Source organism: Marmota flaviventris, chromosome 2, assembly GCF_047511675.1.
Source record: "Marmota flaviventris isolate mMarFla1 chromosome 2, mMarFla1.hap1, whole genome shotgun sequence".
NCBI classification, from domain to species: Eukaryota; Metazoa; Chordata; class Mammalia; order Rodentia; family Sciuridae; genus Marmota; species Marmota flaviventris.
This window is the reverse complement of record NC_092499.1, coordinates 93533479-93555339: the sequence shown is the minus strand read 5'-3', so window position 1 is coordinate 93555339 and position 21861 is coordinate 93533479. Positions and strand designations below refer to the sequence as shown.

Sequence of the window (21861 nt, the reverse complement as noted above, 5' to 3'; positions counted from 1 at the left end):
TGTCTTCTAAGGTTATCTCTCCATGTCTGCCCAGAAGGGCAGGAAAAGGGCCATCCAAAAGGTGCTTCCTTAACAACCTTTTCAGAAGAACAGTTCCTTGTAGGCAGGTAACCTTGGCAACAGCTTGAGGGGAGGAGGGGGAAGGGCTCTGGAGGCATTAGCATTTGATTCTTTCCCTTTGGAACCGGCCCCCATCTCCAGGTTGGACCAATTATTTACACTGACTGTCTTTTTGCCCTGCCCCCACCAGAAGAGAGGTGCTTAGAAACTGAAGTGTTAATTTTCTTACAGATTAAAATACTGTTCTGGAAGTTTCCCAGAGCCATCCTCAAGTCAGATTAAAACTGAATCCAAAAAAATTCTTATCAGACTGTCATTTATTGGGCATTTCGATAAGAGCAGATATATATATGGTCATGGTTCCTGGGAGGCTTCCAAAGTTCAATTATGATATAATCAATAGTAAGTAATATTTTATTATAATTGTACTATAATGTACTATAATATTTCAGTTGTAATGTAATTACAATTTAAAGACATTTTCAAACAATTCAGCCTTGAACAAGTATGGGTATTAAATCTCTAACTTGACTACTAGCAATTTTTTCAAGGAAGAAACAAGGAGCCCACAGTCAGATATCCAAATTGAGGTTCAGGCCAGGCAGGGTTTAACAGAACTTGTATGTATGGCAAAGGTTTAATGGTTGCCTTGTTCTGTAAGTTCAGTAGCCTGTAAGGAAACTGGATGCTATGGTGTGATCCCGTAATTCCAGATATTGGCGAGGCTGAGGCAGGAGGATTCCAAGTTCAAGGCCTGCCTGGGCAACTTAGTGAGACTCTGTCTCAAAATAAAAAAAAACAGAAAGGGCTGGGGATGTGACTCAATTAGTAGACTACCCCAGGATTAGGTCTCAGTATTGAAAAACAAAACCAAAAACAACAATCAGTAAGGAACATAGTCAGAATTCTAGTAAGTTTTAAGGATTCTCCTAATACTCAAAAGTGAAGGTTAAAATAATTTTAATTGAATTATATTGCATACTTATAAGCCACATGATTCTTTCCCATTCCTTATGATCCTGTTTCCAATCAGAAACAAGAAACTTTTCAACAACTGCTTACTATTTATGACTTCATATATTTCAAGCACTGTGTTGTCATTATGCCCTATTATTTCTGTGGCACTTCCCACCACTCTAATGAACTAACTTATCTGATGTTTCTGGGCTGTCAGTGCCATGTCTGCTTTGTTCACTTTACATCCCAGTACTGAGCACTGCACCTTGTGACTGAAGAATGGGCCCAGTGAGATGTTTATCAGATATCCTTCGGTGAGAGAAACAAGAGTTTTACAGTATCATTATTTTTAAAAATTTAAAAAAAAAAAATCTATACATGCATGAAGCGATGGAAGATTAAATTCCAAAGGATTTTCTCATGTTTATTTGTGTTTTCTAATATCCTTAATTACTTCTGTAATAAAGGAAAATAAAAATGTATGTGTAGGGGCTAGGGTTGTGGCTCAGTGGTAGGGCGCTCACTAGCATGTGCGAGACACTGGGTTTGATCCTCAGTACCACATAAAAATAAATAAATAAAATAAAGGTATTGTGTTCAATGGCAACTCAAAAAATATTTTAAAATTCTGTATTGTATGTGCAATCATACAATACAAAAATATTGGATGTGCAATCTATCTCCTTAAATATTACTTATAATTACAAAAGGAAAAACAGTAGATATAGAGAAACCATAAACAAGTGAAGAAAACTTGGTGCAATAATATACAGATAACACACATCTCCAGCTGTGGTACTAAGAGCACAATGCTACTCATGAGTGTTCCATTGGTGATATATAACCCAAAACAAAACACTGGACAACTCAAATCCATAGACCAATTGTTCTATAAAATAACTGGTCTATATTCTTCAAAAATGTCAAAGAAAGACTGAAGAACTGTCTAGAGACATGAAAACTAAAATGTGTGATCCTAAACTGGATGCTGTGATATCACACAACAAGCTTTTAGTCAATGATGGACCACATATGATGGAAGATTCATAAGATTATATTGCCTCGTGATATTGTAGCCATCTCAGTGCAAGTATACTTCATGACACTCAGACAATAACAAAATTGTCTAATGATGCATTTCTTTTTTTAATTAAAAATTTTTTAGTTGCAAATGGACACAATACCATTATTTATCTTTATGTAGTGCTGAGGATCAAACCCAGTGCTCCACAGAGCTACACCCTTAGCCCTCTAATGATGCATTTCTCAGTATGTAACCCCATCATTAAGTGATGCATGCCAATCTATTCTCAGATTATTCAGCAAAATACTAGGGAGGAAGATGTGGCAAATGTTAAAAATTGGTGAATCTGAATTAAGAGTACAGAGTATATGAGTTCTTTATATATATTATTCTTGCAACTTTTTTTATAAGCATAAAACTATTTCAAAGTTACAAAAAAGCAATTAGCCAAAAATAACTACCCTTACAAAGTCAACATACACACAAATATAAACATATGCTTTCTTCCTAAATTATAGTATTTTAATATAACTTTTAGAAGTAGGATAAGCCTTAGTTTATAAAATGTAAAATTTTTAATTTTGTTTTTGCAGTGCTACAGGTTGAAATCAGGGCATTACACATGCTAGGGAAGCTCTACCACTGAGCTACATCCCCAAATCTGTATTTTTATTTATTTACAAAAAATATACACACAAAGTCTAAAAGTGTGAAGTTGGAAACCAAAAGCAAGCTCACACTTAGATAAATGTGAACAACTGAACAAAGATGTAATTTTTAAATATCTGCCCAGTTCGAAAATCCTTCTTTCTTAAATAAGTTTTCATATGAAGTCAAGTCCTTGTGATTTAAGGATGGTTTTACAGTCTTAAGTGATTGTAGAAAGTGTTCCTGATTCACTGAGGTTGCTTCCAGTCCATTTTCTTGTAGAGCCAGCAAAGCAGCCTATAAATGACAACCAACAGAAAATTGTTAATTTGCTCATTTTAAAAAAATGAATGATCTACAATAATACTTTAAAATCTGAATGCAAAACCTCAGTCTCACTTCACAGAATTCCGATATTCATGTCATTAAAAACATTAAGCTAAAAAGTTAAAGGTGATTTAAAAGCCACTGAGTCGACCAGAATTTCTCCAACATTAAAACTCTAGCTTTAAATGGAAAAAAAAAGAAAAAGCAAGCTGCAGAATAATGAATAATGAGTCCATATATATTTTTAAAGATAAGACAGTTCTTGATCTTGGAGTAGGAAAGTTTTAAGACTTAGAGATAATAAAAGAAAAGATAAAACATATAGTCTGACCCAGAAATTCTCCTTGTAAATATATATATATTCATATATACATATGAATATATATATATGAAAGACATAATTACACACATGCACCAATCAAAACTTTTCACAGCAGCAGAATTCATAATAGTAAAAAAGTAGAAACCGAGAAGTTCAAAATTTTAAGAAAGGACAAATAAATGAACAATGTTCATATACTAGATTATAAGGCAATGGAAACAAAACAAACTACAGCTACACACAAAACTACAGATGAGTTTCAAACACAATCTTAAGTTAAAGAAGCAGACAGAAAACACTATATACTATAAGGTTCCATTTGTATAAAGTTCAAGAGCAGTCAAACCAGTCTCCAGTGTTTTAAGTCAGGAAAGTGGTTCCCTTTTGGAAGTGTAGGGAACAGAGGTGAAAATGGCCCAAAAGAAAATTTTGGTGTACTGATAATATTCATTCTATTTCTTGATATGAGTAGTAGTTAAAAAGCGTGATCACTTTATATTAATTCCATAAACCATATCCTTATGATCTGTGCTTTCTGAATGTTACATTTAAAGCTGACCTGTAATGGCTTCTGCCTTCAAAATAAAACCTAAAAGGTCCTTAAAGACTTATAAGGGCCCATATGATCAGATTTCTGTCCATTTCTCCAGGTTTATTTCTTGTCTTTCTCCACTCTAAGATTCAGTAATGTTAGGTCATCACTTTTTGGGGGGGTACTGGGGACTGAACTCAGGGATACTCAACCACTGAGCCACATCCCCAGCCCTATTTTGTATTTTATTTAGAGACAGGGTCTCACTGAGTTGCTTAGCGTCTTGCTGTTGCTGAGCCTGGCTTTGAACTCATGATCCTCCTGCTCAGCCTCCCCAGCCACTGCGCCTGGCTCAGATCATCTCTTACTCTAATCCTCTTCACATTTTATGCCCCCTGCTTCAAATAGTTCCCTCTACTTTTAGCTGGCTGACTCCCTGATTAGCTTATCAACGTCAGTTTACATATCTTCTCTCAAAAGCCTTCCCTGATGTCCCAATTCTGTGCTGATGTCCTTCCTACATGTTCACCTTAGATTTCCTCAACTCTACATATTTCAATCTCTGCTCCCTCCCCTACTAATGTGTATCTACCTTCTAAGGAAAGGGCCCACCCCTGTCTGCTTCCTACTGAATGATATTTGTTACACAGAAGTCTTATAATTAATGTTTTTGAGCGAATGAAGATTTGAATAGATGATGAAATGTTTTGAACCATACATTGATTACTTCATTAATTAACTTACTTCTTTGCAGAGGTTTCTAAGATCAGCTCCAGAGAAAAAACTGGTTTCTGCTGCTAGGTTTTCTAAGGAAACATCAGGTCCTATTGGCATGGTTTTTGTATAGACTTTTAAAATTGAAAGCCTGCCCTGGAACAAAATAAAAAATCTTATTAACATTTATGTTTGACACAATAATATATTAAAACATTTTAAGTATTTTAAGTTTGAATTATCTATCATATATAGATAAAGTGTGTGTGTGGGGGGGAATCAAACAGTAAAAAAAAAAAATCACATCTTTACTTCTGAAGAGTAAGAAAAATTAAGTCTTCAATGGCCCACGTGACCATGGTAAAAATAATCAACTCATAAAAAACTTTAATATTTTTATAATATTATAATATTTTGTAATTTTAAAATAGCCAACTGTAGATAGATCTCTTTAAGACATAAGACAAATCTCTTGGGTACAAATAGTACAACTAGAACAATTTAAGATAAAAATATATGAATTATCAGATAAAATTTAAAAGTTTTACAGACATTTTAATGTTTTAAAAATTTCTTCAAAACTTGATAAAAGCCCAAGGGGGAAAAAAAAAAAAAAACTTCATTCTGAATCTTCTGCCACTCCCTGTCAGTGGTTCAAGATGCTAAGGACAAAGGATTTACTGACTGACTGTGGATGCATTGCATAAACTCTGTAATCTAAAATCTCTCCTCTGTGAAATGAGGATGCTAACCCAGATTATCTCCAAAACCCTTTTAACCTCTTTTCAACACTCTAGGATTCCTCCATTCCAGTTGCAAAATAAGGTTGAGTAGATTCAGGACTCAGCACCGAGTCTGCCACAACACTACCACAAGGTAACTACCTTACTTTTAGGCTTATCTTTCTCTGAAAGCCCAGTGTGAGGAGGACACTATGTTCAACTATGTTCAGTTTGGAATTCAATTCTGTCAAGCTCTTGGAATGTAGATGTTGATGTGGTGTTCAGAATGTTCAGAGTAAATGTCTACTGTGAGTACCTTCTGATCTGGAGGGGGAATATAGATGATCTTATCCAATCTTCCAGGTCTTAATAAGGCATCATCTAACACATCAGGTCTATTTGTTGCAGCAACAATCATGACATTTTGATTAAAAACTTCTTGAAACTCTGAGGGAAAACATATGACACAAAGTAATATCAATAAATTATTCTCTCTTTTTTTTCAAGTTATGCATCAGAAGGTCCATTTGTTTTTAAATAGGGATATCTTTTTCTTTGGACCAGAATGTTTATACCTCCTAACCAGACCACTTTCTTGATATCAAGGTATTCCAGAAACATATCATCATCAAAGAGCTACTTTGTGTGCAGGAAGGGAGTGGATAGTCCTGAGAAACTGTTTTTCCATGTGAGAACCAATGAAAAGCCTCATAGCACAAAAAACTGTCCTACCTGGTGACCTGAATACACTTGAACCCTCAATGATAACAACTTAAATGGACTACCTGAAATGACAGAAGCAAATGACTCAGCAAGTAGAAATGTAAGGCTCTGAAAATTCTTGGTTATCTATCCCCAAGGGGATTTACTTTACTTTTTATTTTTCTTTCCAGAGACATAAAGAATGACAAATAACCTAAGCTGCAAGCATGTAAATCCTGGATGAAGAGAAGAAATGTCTAAAAGCAGTCAGAGCAAGGCCTTGTATACAATAAGCAATTAAAATTATTTGTTGAACTGAATAATTGGAACTGTTCTTCGGTGTTCTAATCCCTCCAAGCAGGGAGTTCCAAGTACTTTAACAGAGGATGGATGAATACTTGCCAAATACTATATGAGGAATTCCTGTATTCTTAAGATTTGGTTTGATAATCTCATGGATGCCTTATAATTGAAAAATTATCTACTAGGAATACTAAATAGAAATCAAACTCTAGCTGGAAAAGAGACTCGGAAAACAATATTTACATTCATATACATCAAAGATAATTATAAAATTTACTTCACATTTCCTCGCCAAATCACAATTTCCACCAGCCCTTTAAAAATCTTATTAACGTTTATGTTTTACACAGAGTCAAAATGAAATTACATATATCCCTCTAAATAAATCAGCACATGTAAAGCAAGAGCATGGTAAGAATTCGATTTAATGTTGGTCTGGATTTTTTATGTGCTCTGGCTAATAAATACCTCTTCATTTTTTTCAGCTCCTGGTATTTACCCTGTAGATTTGATTTACTTCCTCTTCTTTCTATTGTCTTAAGTCCCACACCATCTAACTCATTCAGGAGAATGGAAAGAACTCGCTCTTGAACATCACATCCTGTTTTGCTAACTGAGCGAGACCCCAAGATTGAGTCAATTTCATCCAAAAACACAATTGCTGGAGTATTTGCTCTTGCTTGTCGAAATACCTAATGTTGGAGAAAAAAATATTAAAAAGCTAATAATTATACACCATTCATTGAATGTACATTCTCTGCACTACTACGTATAACTTTTATTTTTATTTTAAACCCAATACTTTGTGCATGTTAGGCAAGCACCCTACCACTGAGCTCATCCTCAGCCCACTATAATTTTTAAAGTACAAAAAGGAAGATTCTTAATGCCTAAGAAACTGGGAATCAATAAATCAAAGAATAATAGAGTATTATGTAGGACTTTAAAATCATATTTTGAAAGGATATTTAATATGAAATTTCAAAAGAGATATGTTAAATTAAAAAAGCAGGATAAAGCTGTAGAAAGATAAGACCTGACTTCTATTTTGCTTAAAAAAAAAAAAAAAAAGACAAAGGCAATTCAACAAAAAGTTAACAGTAGGTAGAGGGATTATAAAGGTATCTTACTTAAACTACTCTGTATTTTCTAAATTTTCTATAAACAAACATGTAAAACTTTTATGATTTAAAACACAACTACTAATATTTTTTAAAATAAGGTTTATCTAATGAGATATGAAATAAAAGATAAAAAGTAAACTTAAATGCATGAGAAAAAGAACAAACCTGAGACAAAACTTTTTCTGAATCTCCAACGAAAGGTGAAAAGAGATCAGCTCCACTCACTGAAACAAAAGAGCAGTGACAGCTTGTGGCCAGGGCCCTCACCAGGGTGGTTTTAGCACATCCAGGGGGCCCATAGAGGAGAAGGCCCTTTGGTTGTGTTAGGCCCATCCTAATAAAGTCCTGAGGGAATTTCAGAGGCCACTCAATGCTCTGTAAATATGCAAAAAGAGATTAAAAAATTGTTTTAGTATAATAAGAAAACATAAAATAATTCAGTAAATTCATTCAGTTCACTCAACAATTCTCAGGTATGTGTTATGAGCTGAAATACAGTCTATTCTCTACATAGTAGCTAAGGATTTTAGAAACTAAGTCAGGCCACATCACTTCCTACTGAAAGCGCTTCAATGACTTCTCACAGAACTGGCATAAAATCCAAGTCCAAACTGCCTACTTGTTACAAGGCCTTACATAATCTATCTCCCAAACATCTGGCTTACTCCTATCTCAGAGCCTTTACTTGCTGTTCTCTCTGATTGAACTTCCCAGAAGATTTTTGTGTGGCTATTCCTCACCATTTGGGTCCCAGTTCAAATCCATTTCCCATGGAGAGGTATTTCCTAACCACCCTAGCCAAAGCAGAACCTCTTCCTCATTATTCTCTATGCTGCTACCTATATTTACTTTTAGAGCACTTATTTGCTAATATTTTTCCACGTTGGGTCTACTGTTCTGTTCTTACTGGAATATAAGCAAAGTTCACCCCTAAATCCTCAACACCTAGAATGACCCAGCCCCAAGCAGGCATTAAACAAATGTACCAAACAGTAAATGAGTCCTGACTGTCTCTAAGATAAATGGTTTTATTATCATAATTTTACAGATGCAGAAACTCAAGCTTAAAGAAGTTAAACTTGGAGCTGGGGTTGTGGCTTAGCAGTAGAGCGCTTGCCTGGCTGCGAGGCTCTGGGCTCAATCCTTAGCACCACATAAAAACAAATAAAGGTATTATGTTCACCTACAACTAAATAATAAATCAAGTTATTATGTCCAACTATGACTAAAAAAAGAAAGAAAGAAAGAAAAGTTAAACTTGCCCACCTCTTATTGCTAGTGATGTGGCAGAAACAAGTCTGATGCCAGGAATATAACTCTAGAGCACTCACTCTTGTTCTTAATTACTGATATATAACCGCTACAAAAAGACAAGACCCCTGAATTCTGAACCTCATGTACACACATTCTGGTTAGGGAAACAGGATTATTAACTAATAGCTAGAAAAGAGCATTCCAAGGGGAAAGAACACTACAAGATGTGCCTGAAACCATCTAATTTATTCCAACATTAAGCAGGAGCAGTGGAGAGGATGGGAGAAAGCAGAAGCAATGGAGTTAAAGTAGAGGTAGGAGTCAAAACACAAATGAGAGTTTTTAAGTCTACACTAAGAAAGGAGCATGAGAAAAGCATTGGAAGGAACTAAAGCTAGAGGTAGGGAGACCAATTAGAAATTTCTTGCAATGATTTTGTCTACAAAAATTACAAGGTTGGAAATGTCAAAGTAGAAATGGCATGGAAGGGATGGGTATTTGAAACATAAAAAGGAACTGTATTTTTGGTTGGGACTCAGTTCCGACCACTTGCTCTTAGAACACAAGTTCTGACTAAGGGATGGGTAGCTGGCTGCTTTCACTGAGACAGAGAATTCAGTCAGTTAGTAGTTGACTTACTGGATTATGAACGCACTGATTTTGAGAGCCATAGGGTTATATATAGACAGGCCAATCAATAGTCCTGATAACCAGAAGAAATGTCTACTGAAACATAGATATTTGGATAGATAGATAGAAAATCAGTAACAACTATGCCATACTGACTGTTTATTGCAATTTTGTGTTTTTACCAGTTCCTGTCTTACAGCCATGCAGATCAGAGATCAGAGGAAACTAACACCCACTGCCCCTATTTTTAAAACCCACAAACTAAAAATAGTTTTTACATTTCTAAATCTTGGGGAAGTCAAAATAAAATAGTATTTTGTGAAAATTATGGTTTCAGTATTCATAAATAAATTTAACCAGAATACAATTATAGTATCTACAGAGGACTGAGTACCAAAATCTAAGGATGCTCAAGTCTCTCATATAAAATTATGTTGGCCGGAGTGTGTAGTTTTGTGCTTAGCACTCCAAGACTCTGGGCTCAATCTTCAATACCAAAAAAGAAAAAAAGCATAGTATTTGTATATAATGTACACACATCCTCCATGTACTTTAAATCATCTCGAGATTATTTATAATGCCTAATAAAATAGATAAGTGTTATATGTATTGTTTAGGGAATGAAGACAAGGAAAAAAGCCTGTAATGTGTTCAGCACAGATACAATTCCTCCCCTAGAATATTTTTATACTGATTTAAATCCACAGGTGCAGAACCTGTGGATAGAGGGCTGACTGTACTCATTTATGTGTTGTCTATGGCTGTTTTTGCACTACAGTGATGAAATTGAATGACTGTGACAGATACTGTTTGGCTCACTAACCTTAAAACAAATTGCTATCTGGCTTTTTACAGAAAATCTGTTGAATCCTGTTTTAGATTTTAAATTTGGGGGGATGGGGGTTTGCAGGTATTGAGGATGAACTCAAGGTGCTCTACCACTGAGTCATATCCCCAGTCCTTTTTGTTTTTTCTTTTTAGACAGGGTCTTGCTAAATTGCATAGGAACTTGTTAAACTGCTAAGGTTGGCCTTGAATATATTATCTCATCCCACCTCAGCATCCTAAGCCACCACACTTAGCTAGATTATAAACTCTTTAAAGAAAAAACAACAAAAATAGGGTTGAGGTGGGAAAGCAGAAAGTTAATTTGATGTCTACAAAAGTCCACTTAAACAAAGACAGAAAAGTGATTGTTGGATTTAGGTGTCAAGATCACATTAGTGATCATAGCAAGAGCAATTTCAATGCAGTCTGTTTTCATTGTAAAAGCACAGAATATTAATCTCTAATATTCTTCTAGCTTAAGCAGATTGTTACCTGTTTTAACTTCCGTTTTACATCTTCAAGGCCACCAATCTGCTCCCAATCAATAGGCTTGATGTCCATCAATCCAATAACACTTCGAAATGATGAAGGCTGAATCTTCTTAAAAGCTTCAAGGAAGTCTGTTTCATCAATCAAAGGATTGTCTTGGTTCTGAAGAAATACACACAAAAAAGCAAAATCAAATCAAAATTAGGTGATCCTTTTTTGTGGTACACAAGCACAAATCTTTTTTAAAAATACTTTTTGGAATTTGTAAATCTATTTTGTTATCATTATGAAAGAAACTTATACACATAAAACAAAAAAAAACTGAATATCTCCCAAATTCCTACTAGTATTCATCCCCAGAGAATGCCAACATTTTCTAGTGTATTTTTTAGTATGTTTAATGACAATAAGCATATATGTACACCCTGTTAAACAGATAAGTAAACTGAACCATTAAATATATATCATATATATAAATTATATATATCATATATTTATATATATAATATATACTATATATAAATATATATTATATATATAAGTCTTTTTGCTTATCTTAAGAGATTTTCTCATGTCAATTAATGATTCTGTTACTCTTTTTGACAAACATATAATACACTATTGAATAAACACATCATAATCATTCTTTCTGACAAACATTAGGTTGTTCCTAGTCTTGTTATTCAAAAAGAAAAAAAAGCTTCAACTGAAAATCTTTATATTTTATATAATAATTTCCTTAAAGTAGAATTACTGAGTTTAAGAGTATTTACATTTACAATTTTGACAGCCATTACTAAACTGTTCTCAAAAGAAAATGCATCAATTTATTCTCCTTTAGTAATATGAAGCTATTGCTCTCCTGCTACCTCTTCAACACTCTATATATTACCAAACTTTTAAGCTTCTCCTAGTGTGACAGGAAAAAATGGTACTCACCACTGTGAGGGAATGATGAAATCAGTCACCTTTTTTGCAACTTTCATTGTAAAGGCTCTTTTGGCAAGAACAAGATACTACATCTAGGGATGTCAAAGTCTGATAAAGAGAGGATATTTGCATGCCTTAAAGTATCTCCCCACAAATTTCTCAGTGGCTACACAGTGGAGAAATTTAGAAACCACCTTGATTATTAATCAAAATTAGCATCACCAATGAGGAACCAATGGACATGTATGCCTCCATTTGTGGTACTTTAGTGGTACACACCTATAATCCCAGAAGCTGAGGCAGGAGGATGGTGAGTTTAAAGCCAGATTCAACAGCTTAGCGAAGCCCTAAGCAACTCAGCAAGACCCTGTCTCTAAATAAAATTTAAAAATGGGCTGGGGATGTGACTCAGTGGTTAAGTGCCCCTGAGTTCAATCCCTGGTACCCTCCCCTCACAGGGAAAAAAAAAAAAAAAATTGTGATTTTTAAAAAGACTAAAAAAAAAAAATGCAATCTATTATCCTGAACTAGATTCTGTTTGAGAGAAAAAAAAAATGCTGGAAAGATTGGGAGAATTACCCAAATAAGACTATGGACTATAGATCTGATAATATTTATATCAATGTTAAATTTCCGGAGAATATTAACTATATATGACTATACTGTGATCATGGCAACATTCTTATTCTTAAGAAACAGATAGTAACATATTAAGGAACAAAAGGTATGCAATCCATTCTCAAATAGTTCCCCTAAATTAAAAAAATAGATGCACAGATACATGCGCACACACACACTCAGAAACTAAAAGTGAAGACTTTTCATTCATGTTTACTGGTATTCCTTTTATTGTCATTTATCTATCTTACTACCCATTTACTCTTGATTATTGATCTTAGCTTATTGATTTATAAGAGTTCTTTCTATATCAAGGAAATTGGGATAAAAGTATTTTTCTTAGTTTTGATTGTGTTTTTAGGCCTGTCGTTGATTAAAATGTTGCTATGCAGCACATGACTACAGCTTTTTTTTTTTTTTTTTAAACTGTACGGCAATATTAGATATTGGGTACCCGAATACTAATTAATTTTTAGGTAATACCAACATTTGAAAATCTTATTTATAGTTCTAGAACACTTGATTCTCATAACCTTTTCAGGCATATAAATTCTTTCCTCTGGATGTGTATTTAACATTTCTAGTCCTTTAACAGAAATTCTCCACAAAAGTTCAACCACCTTTAACAGATCCCTTGTCTGCCCTGACACAGACAGAGGCAGCAGTAGCCCCTCAGCTGCCTAGTGAGAAAAAGAAGAAAAAGATGGAGCCAGTACCTTCCCAGATGTCTCTGTCCCTTCTTCCTTTTTGCCCTTCTTCCTTCCACTTTCCCTGGGTTGTTTCTGAACTCAGCCGTCAACTGTGGTAACTATGCTTAGATAGGCCCCTCCTGAAGTAGCAGTGGGCTCCACCCTAGGATGACAGCAGGTGACTGGTCCACCTAAGCCAGAGGTGTTTAAGGTCAAACATGGAACTCTAAAGTAGATGAAATCTGAAATGTAAATCTCTGTTCCCATCCCCTGGTACTGTCATCTGTCTCTCAAAGGACATATATTCTCATACCTTTACACATGGGACTTATTAAAACTTTGAGTAGTTTTGGCAACAAACCCATAAGTTCACATAACTTCTTCCTACCTTCAATACAAGAGTAAAAGTAAAGGAAAAAGAATTAAGAAAGGATATAAATTATTTAGATAAAAAGGTTTCTCAAAATTCAGGTTGATAAATCATCCTTATGAAGGTTAAGATCAAAGAACAATCTTTTTTTTAAATTTTTTTGTAGTTGCAGATGATGTTTTATTTGTTTATTTTTATGTGGTCCTGAGGATCAAACCTAGTGCCTCACGCTTGCTAAGCAAGTGCTCTGCCACTGAGCTACAGCCCCAGCCCACAAAGAACAATCTTGATGTTACAACTGAAGTAAAAAACTCTAAGAATCTTCAGTCTACGGAAATTATTTTTTCCTGAAGAGGTTAGAAAACTTACTTACCACCTTTTTTGAACTCCAAAATTAATTTATTATATTAATAAAAAGATTAATGTAGAGGGTAATCAATATTTCTTACCTTTTCACTGTGAAGGAGAGCGTGCATGGCTGCCTCCCTACAGAGTGCTGTCAGGTCGGCACCAACATAGCCAACTGTCATTTCTGCAAGGAGACCCAAATTGGCATGACTGGAGATGGGCATCTTTGAGGTAATAACCTGTAGAATTTCCCTTCTTTGTTTAAGTGTGGGAGTCCCGATGATAACCTATAGACAATACAAAAACAAAAAAATTAAGTTTACAGCTTCAATTTTTTTTTATCTTCACCAACTTGTACAATAATAAGCTAAAAGTGTGCAATTATTATTCCACTTTTAGAGTCTAATACAGAACTGAAATACTACTTAATTCCTAAGCTTCAAACTTCTTTGGTAGTGTCCTGGGATTGAACCCAGAGGTGCTTAACCACTGAGCCACATCCTCAGCCCTTTTTTATAATTTTATTTAGAGACAGGATCTCGCTGATTTGCTTAGAGCTTCTCTGAGTTGCTGAGGCTGGCTTTGAACCCATGATTCTCCTGCCTCCTGAGCTGCTGGGATTAAAGACGTGAATCACCTTGCCTAGCTAGATATTTAACCTTAATGGCAACTCAGGGAGCAAATGTACACTGTATACTGGTGTCCTGATAAAGAATGAATAAATCCCAATGAGTTTATGCCTGCTTTGATTTAGGTCTTTTTTGCCTTTACCCTTTCTATTTCAACACACTTTTGAAGTTATCCTGCCTGTTGGTTGTCCTTCCAAATGTACTAGCGTTTAATACTTTCGTAGCAGACCTAGTTCCCTTAAGAATTAACATTGCCGATTACAGTACTGATCTTCAGGAACAGTACAGCAAAAATAACCCCAAATGTATTCTGGACAAAACAGGTCCTGACTCACAGATCACTTAAGGGCTCGTTACAAGACGTCCCAGTCGAGCCTGACTCCCAAACCTAAGAGGCAAATGCTTCGAAGCACCCAACCAGGCAGGGCAAGAAGAGGCCAGAGCTCTAGGGACAAAAGGGCTAACCTGTCCCGCTGCTCACCTCTCGGTCAAATCTCCCGGGTCTGCGAAGTGCTGGGTCTAGCGCGTCTGGCCTATTGGTGGCTCCCACAACAACCACCTCGCGGTCCCCGCAGACGCCGTCGAGGAGCGTCAACACCTGGGCCACCACGCGGCTCTCGGGGGTCCGGTGTGGGCCGCCCCTCCGCGGACACAGGGCGTCCACCTCGTCCAGGAAAAGCAGGCTAGGCCCTCGGCTGGCCAGCTCCCGGGCGCGCTGAAAGACCCGCCGCACGTTCTCCTCCGTCTCCCCAGGCCGGGAGCCCTGCAGCGCCGGAGCACTCACGGCCAGCAGCTCTGCGCCCGCTTCCCGGGCCACAGCCCGCACCAGCTGGGTCTTGCCCACTCCGGGAGGACCCACCAGGAGCACCCCACGGGGCACAGCTAGCCCCAGCGCGGCCAGGGTGCTGGGATAGCGGAGCGGCAGGCGGAGGAGCTCCCGCAGCGAGTCTGCAGCCTCCGAAAGGCCCCCTAGGGACACCTCGGGCTGTGGCTCGGCCGCTGACGGAGGCTCCCGGCAGAGAGCGATGCAGGTTCGAGGGGTGACAAGCCCCGCTGGATCCGGGTTGGGTGTCCCGCCGATGATGTGCAGGGCGGTCACAGGGCCTGGGTCGCCCGGCGGAGCGGCCACCACGTGGCCCTGGGAGACCGGTCGGTTCCTCAGCAGCTCCTGCGCGGCTTCCAGCACCGCGGCTGGACTCGGGGCACTCGGCGCGCCTGCGGGCATTCGCAACACTGGCCACACAGAGAGGCGCCGCAGGGGCGGGCAGGGTACCAGGCTGAGGCGGCTCAGGCTGAGAGTCCCCGGGGAACCCCGCTCCCCCACCGCCGCCCCGGGACTTGCGCACTGCAGGTCCAGCTGCACAAAACCATCAGCTCCATCCCGCCGCGGCCAGGCAGTGCAGAGGCAGGAGCCGCCTTCGGGCAGCAAGATCCTCACTGCCGAGCCCACACGCGCACCCAAGGTGCGGAGGGCGGCGGGACCCAGGCGACAGCGCTGGGTGCCCCGGTCCCTAGTATCTACAGGTAGCAGCTTTAAGAGGGGCCCTTCAGGGAAGGGACCTGAGTTCGGGACCATGGCACGTGGAAGACTCAGTCCTAGGAAGCTGGAGCAGGAACTCCATCCGGCGGAAAGGCCAAACACACCGCGCTCCCGGGCCGGAAGCAGGCTGCGCGCATGCGCTAAGGATGATGTTCAGTAGCTAGCGGTTGAGTGAAGATCAAGGAAAAAGAGACAACGTCTGGGCTCTGGGGAAGTTTTGGTCCAATTTGATGAAGTTGAGCAGCCCAGAGCTTTATGGAGGTGGTGTTTACAGGTGCCTGGGAGGCAACGTAAGCTAACCATTAAGTATGGCCTTGGGACCTTGGGAGTCACCAGCATTGCATATTCTTTTTCCTGGCCCTGGGACCGTGGCATTACTGAGTAGGACAGGAGAGGCTGGACACCCCAGAAATTTTCAGGAAGCAGGTTTATTGACTGCAGGGTTCAGAGGTGGCGCTTGCCTAAGAATTCTTCCTCTGATCAAAGATATCGAAATTCTTTTAACATTATACCCAGTGGGAGGGGAGCACTTGGAGGCTCACATGGCAAGTACTTTCTGTTCCTCTAGACCAGACACAGGTTTCACAAGTTTGTTTGTTTGTTTTACCAAGAAAACAAGAGATAATTTTACCAAGAGATAATATATTCTGTGCAAGCTTATAGACTAACTCTGTCACACCTTTTGTGCGCAAACCTGGCGTTTATAGGAAGGAGGAAACTACCAATCACAATAACTTCTGTAGACATGTTGCTGATTTGACAAGAGGAGAAGCTTAATTATGGCAAGGATCTTTGGAGTGAGGGTACCTGGTCTGCTTCATTACTATTGCCGCTATTGGAGTATCAGCCTACAGACTCGTTTTTTTGGTAAAGAAACTCCCAACTGTCCCCCATGGGAACAGTATTTAGGGGGTGTCATATTGCTTATGTCTTAGGTAACTCGGATTAGCTGAGTTAACAACCTTGGTACCTTCCATAACCGAAATTCTAACCTGTTGGGGTGGTCCAGCCTTTCTATAGAAAAGCACCAAGGAGAGGAGCACAGTGTGACATTTAAAATCCCTTGGAGAGGGGAAAGAAGGAAAGCTAGGCTATCCGATGCATTTGTAGCATACTAGTACATTTGTTCCGATTCCTGATTTACTCCTTTGAGTGTTCTTTGGCATTAAAAGGCTATTTGGGACATAGCACTACTAAGTCTTGTACTGGATTAGAGACTATACCTGTCTACATTATTAAAACAACTGCCTACTCTTCTTTTTCCACCTACTTTCTGCGTTTTCGCAAGTAATTACTCTTATCAGCTGAAATTCATTTCCTATCCCTTTTAATTTTCATTAAAAGGGATGACATATTTAAAGGCAAGAAGCTATGCCTTTTTTTTTTTCCAACCAGGGATTCAACCCAGGGGTGCTTTAACCACTAAGCCACATCCCCGTCCCTTTTTATTTTGTATTTTGAGAAACGGTCTTATTAAGTTGCTTAGGGCCTTGCTAAATTGATGAGGCTGGCTTTGAACTTGTTATCCTCCTGCTTTGATCTCCCAAACCTCTGGGATTACAAGAGTGTGCCACCATGCCCGGCAAATATGCCTTGTTTTTAATCCTGCTCACATCTTCCGACCTCTATTTTTCTCACCTTCACTGAAACCCAAATTTGTGAAATAACAAAACTGATTGCAAACAGAATGCCTAAATGGCTGGGATGCAGTTATATAGTTTCTATTGCAAATAATCCCAGATTGTATATTATCAAATCAATGGAAAGTATTCTTGGATCTGGGACCAATGCTAATTCCTGGTCTCATTCTATCTAAACTTAATAGCAAACAGTATGAAAGACTTCTAGACTCTACTGTAACTTATCTCTTTTTTACTTTTCCAACTCCAGTGCTAGAACAACTTAAAATGCACCCAAAAAAATAGCACAAATAGCAGGAGGAGGTCCAGAAATGGGTAATTCTTACATTCCCTTAATTTCATTAGCCTCTGTCCTCTTTGGCCTTCAGACTCCGCTCTCCCCACCCATTCCCCACCAATATACACTGGGGATTGAACCCAGGGATGCTCTTCTACCACTGACCCCAATCCTTTTTATTTTTTTATGTTGGAATAGGGTCTTGCTAAACTTCTGAGACTAACCTGGAACTAGCTATAATCCTTCTGCCTCAGCCTCCCAAGTTACTGGAATTACAGGTGTATGCCACAGTACCCCAGCTGCTTTCAGGCTTTTCAATAATTGTCTTGCATATTCTCAAAAAAGCCATTTTCCTGACCCCTAAAGATGTGAGTAAAATGCCTACTAAGTTATTCATCATGATGCCTGTACCTCAATGAAGATTCTTTAATTCCAGTTCCAAGTAACTGTGAGGATCTAGGAAAGAGAATGAAGACTTAATAAGGACATGATAACTGTCTTAAGTATGTAAAGGGCTGTCATGTAAAAGAGTCAGCATATTTAGGAATATCTATAATATAGAAGAACCAGGAAATGAAAGATCAGTGGAAGGAATTTAAGATTTTTCTCTACTTGTATTTTGAGTATGGGCATGTGGAAGATACAGTTAAGGGACATGACTGAAGCCAATTTAGGGGAGCAAACATAAGAAGGCAAATAAAGTTAACTCAACCTTAGCGTTTTCTGAAATTAGGAATATGATGTGAAGAAAACTGCATGTTGTTTGTGTTAATCTGATGGGTTGCTTTTCATACAGGTCAAACTAGAATCATCTGCCCTTGTAGGACCCATATAGCCAGGAAATGTTCACTTCACCCTCCCTGAAAAGGTGAGTCCTCACCTTAAGTCTCAAACAAAATCAACAAGGGATCCTGTTCCTGGACCTTAAACTCTTATCGATCCTTTCTGTTCCTTTGGGACAGACCTTTTTCTAACACTATTATTTCAACCATCTGTGAATTCATATTTATAATACCATTAAATTATTTAATCTTCTTTGGGAAAAGCATTCTAATAGGAATTGAGTGGTTCTTTTGCTTATTTGTTTTCAAGATCATCCCAAATTTGGCAATTCTATGACTCGAAGAGCATCAATTAATGCACAAAAATGTTGAGCCACTAGAGGGAGTCCAGAACCATTTAAACCTGAAGTCTGCAGGATTGTCTGGAGATTGAAAAATGTTCTTAACTGTGAATTCCACTAGGTTTTGCTGAGAATTCCCAGATGTAAAAAACATCCTATTGTCTCTATATAGTGTCTTAGTCTGTCCTGGCTGCTATAACAAAATACCATAAGCTGGGTAGGTTATAAACAACAGCAATTTATTCCTTATGGTTCTGGAGATTAGGAAGTCAAAGATCAGTATACTGACAGATTTGGTGTCTGGTAAGCATCTACTGTCTGTTTATAGACAGCACCTAGTTGCTGTATCTTCACATGGAAGAAAGGAGTAGCTAGTTCTCCAGCTTCCTTTTTTAGAGGGCTAATCTCATTCAGGAGAGCTCTACTCTCATGGCCTCAACACTTCCCAAAGGCCCACCTACTAATACCATCATCTTGAGAGTGAGAATTTCAACATTAGATATGTGTGGTGGGTACAAACATTAGAATTACAGCAGTAACTGACTTATTCTTACACAATTTCTGCATGTCTCAGCCCATGGAAATCCCAGTTTCCAAGTTAAAACTTAATTTCTGTATTAAATTTAAAAACAAGACTCTCCTCGGATCCAAAATTTAGTGGTAGATCAAAATCCAGACAAACTGAATTTATCTTGCTATAGCCTAGAAACATTTCTAGGTTTAAATTGTTTCAAACAGGTTTATTATACAAAATATTTCCTGAGATTTTTCTAAAGAGATACATGTAAGAAATAGTTTCTCTTGATTTCCATTGCTACATTCAAAGTTACAATTTGTCAGTCCATGGTGGGATTATCTGTTAATTTCAGTGACTGGGGAAGCCAAGATAGGAGAATCACAAGTTTGAGACCAGCCTGGGCATTTAGTGCGACCTTGCCTCAAAATACACAATAAAAAGGGCTGGGACTGGGAAGCTGGGGTTGTGGCTCAGTGGTAGAGTACTTGCTTCATATGTGTGAGACACTTGGTTCTATTCTCAGCAACACATATAAATAAATAAAATATATAAATATAAATAAATAAAATAAAGGTCCATCAACAATTAAAAAAATGTTTTTAAAAAGGGCTGGAGGGCTGGGGATGTGGCTCAAGCGGTAGCACGCTTGCCTGGCATGCGCGGGGCACTGGGTTTGATCCTCAGCACCACATAAAAATAAAGATGTTGTGTCCACCGAAAAACTAAAAAATAAATATTAAAAAATTCTCTAATTCTCTCTCTCTCTCTTTCTCTCTCTCTCTTTTTAAAAAATAAAATAAAATAAAAAAATAAAAAGGGCTGGAGATGTAGCTCAGTGCCAAAAAATAGTAACTATTTTTAAAAACCACACACAAAAGTTAAACTTAGTATAATAATTAATTTAATTGATAAAAATCTCAATATACCTAGAATTCAGAAGAAGTAATTAGAACTTGTTTATTTTTAGGGTAATGATTATACCTGAATTTTGTACCTTTAGCATCAATAATAATATAAGTTAAATATATTTCACTACATGAAACATACCATAATTATGAAAAAGCTAAAGAAAATAGCTAAGCCATCAGCATGAGTCATCTGTAGAAGAATGGATACTAATCTTTTCTGTTTTTCCATTTTCAAGTTATATTTAACCCTAATATACTTGAACATTAGCAATGATTATAAATTATAATAGATGAATATAGAGATCCATTTAACCACACTGGAAAAAGCATGATTTGCAAATGTTTTAATCTCAACATGTTCATGCTGATTTGTCAAGTGGCCTCATGTGCCAAACAGATGATCTTTTTTTTCCCCCTAAAACTGGGGATTAAACCCAGTGACACTCTACCACTGAGCTATATCCCCAGCCTTTTTTTAATCTTTTAGTTTGAGACAGGATTTTGCTAAATTGCCAACGCTAACCTCAAACTTGTGATCCTCTTGCCTCAGCCTCCTAACTGGGATTACCTTTTCTTTAATAAGATACAACATCTTTTGACATGTCCTTATCTTAAGATATGTAATGAACACCCCCCCCCCAACATATGACATGATTAAAATTCTTCTTTAGAATTTCTGTCTTTATTCTTTCTCATATATCTAGGCTAGATTAAGAAAATATGGAGTTGGGAAGGTAGGGAATGAAAATATTTGTAGTACTACAAAAGATTCGCAGGCTCTAGGTGACAGAATTCATTCTGAAAGTGTTTTTTTTTTTTTTCAGGAAATTACTTGATTCATCTTTTTTTTTTTTTTTTTCAATGTTAGGGATCAAACCCAGGGCCTCATGCTTACTAAGCAAGTGCTCTACCACTGAGCCACATCCTCAGCCCTAAAAGTTAATTTTAAGATAGTTTTTTTCTCTATGATGTTGGTTCACACTTATCAACTAATGATATTTGTGTATTTATTAAACAAATGTTAATTGAACATTTACTTCATACTAGATTCTGTACCGGAGACTGAATATATGCTGGTCAAAAAACAAAACAAAACAAAAACATGTTCTTGTCTTTATAAAGCTTAGTCTACTGTGGAAGCATTAAATCAGTAAACAAGTGAATAAACTGGATAATTAAAAGGTGATGAATATTTCTCTGAAAGAAATAAACAGAAAAGTGTTAATTTAGACAGATATTAAGAATGGGGGATGGATTGACGTGTTTTTTCTAATTTCATAGGCCATTGAGTCACTCAGTGCAACACTTCTAATCCCAGATGTCTGGGAGTTTTTCTCACACACCAAGTAATTCACCAGTAAACAGCTGGGTGTACTCCAATTCAGTTCGGTTCTGACAATGTCCACATGCAGATAGCATTAGATCCAACAGGTTAAGTGGTTCAGTCCCTCAAAACTACCCCCAACTTCAGATGCCAATCACAATCCCAGGTTATAACCTGTGCTTCTCACCCACCAACTGTAAATTGGATATACCACTACCCTCTTCCCTGGTTCTGTTAATTTTCTAGGACAGCTCATGATCTTGGGAGAAAGCTTTATTTACATTTACCAGATTATTAATAAAGAACATAATA

At 37.6% G+C, this 21861-nt stretch overlaps 1 protein-coding gene and 1 long non-coding RNA gene across 5 annotated transcripts; one reads left to right on the top strand and one right to left on the bottom strand.

The window, feature by feature from the left end:
* Nucleotides 1-1003: 1003 nt before the first annotated feature.
* On the bottom strand, nucleotides 1004-15845 carry Afg2b (AFG2 AAA ATPase homolog B). Of its 4 annotated transcripts, XM_027925045.2 has the most exons (9): nucleotides 14702-15845; nucleotides 13693-13878; nucleotides 10640-10798; nucleotides 7601-7810; nucleotides 6780-7003; nucleotides 6223-6227; nucleotides 5623-5753; nucleotides 4615-4740; nucleotides 1004-2986 (listed from the first exon to the last, which is right to left on the bottom strand). In XM_027925045.2, exons 1-9 carry the CDS (start codon nucleotides 15794-15796, stop codon nucleotides 2819-2821), a joined length of 2304 nt encoding a protein of 767 aa, XP_027780846.1. In that variant the 5' UTR covers nucleotides 15797-15845; the 3' UTR covers nucleotides 1004-2818. The 4 variants fall into 4 exon arrangements, with proteins under 4 accessions (XP_027780846.1, XP_027780827.1, XP_071464319.1 ...); XM_027925026.2 differs by lacking the exon at nucleotides 6223-6227 and having other exon boundaries at nucleotides 6811-7003; XM_027925036.2 differs by lacking the exons at nucleotides 1004-2986; nucleotides 4615-4740; nucleotides 6223-6227 and adding an exon at nucleotides 6039-6091 and having other exon boundaries at nucleotides 5672-5753.
* A 4-nt stretch (nucleotides 15846-15849) lies between these two features.
* Nucleotides 15850-21319, top strand: LOC139704723 (uncharacterized). Its single transcript, XR_011706671.1, has 3 exons — nucleotides 15850-16050; nucleotides 18474-18545; nucleotides 21273-21319. It is a non-coding gene; the product is annotated as an uncharacterized lncRNA (long non-coding RNA).
* The last annotated feature ends 542 nt before the right edge of the window (nucleotides 21320-21861 follow it).

Excerpts from the sequence above, each read along its gene's own strand:
- Afg2b (XM_027925045.2), bottom strand. The coding sequence starts at position 15,796 with ATGGTCCCGAACTCAGGTCCCTTCCCTGAAGGGCCCCTCTTAAAGCTG. Across the intron at positions 10,799-13,692 it reads CTCTCCTTCACAGTGAAAAG|AACCAAGACAATCCTTTGAT; the intron begins GTAAGAAATATT and ends GTATTTCTTCAG. Across the intron at positions 4,741-5,622 it reads TTCCCCCTCCAGATCAGAAG|GGCAGGCTTTCAATTTTAAA; the intron begins GTACTCACAGTA and ends ATTTTGTTCCAG.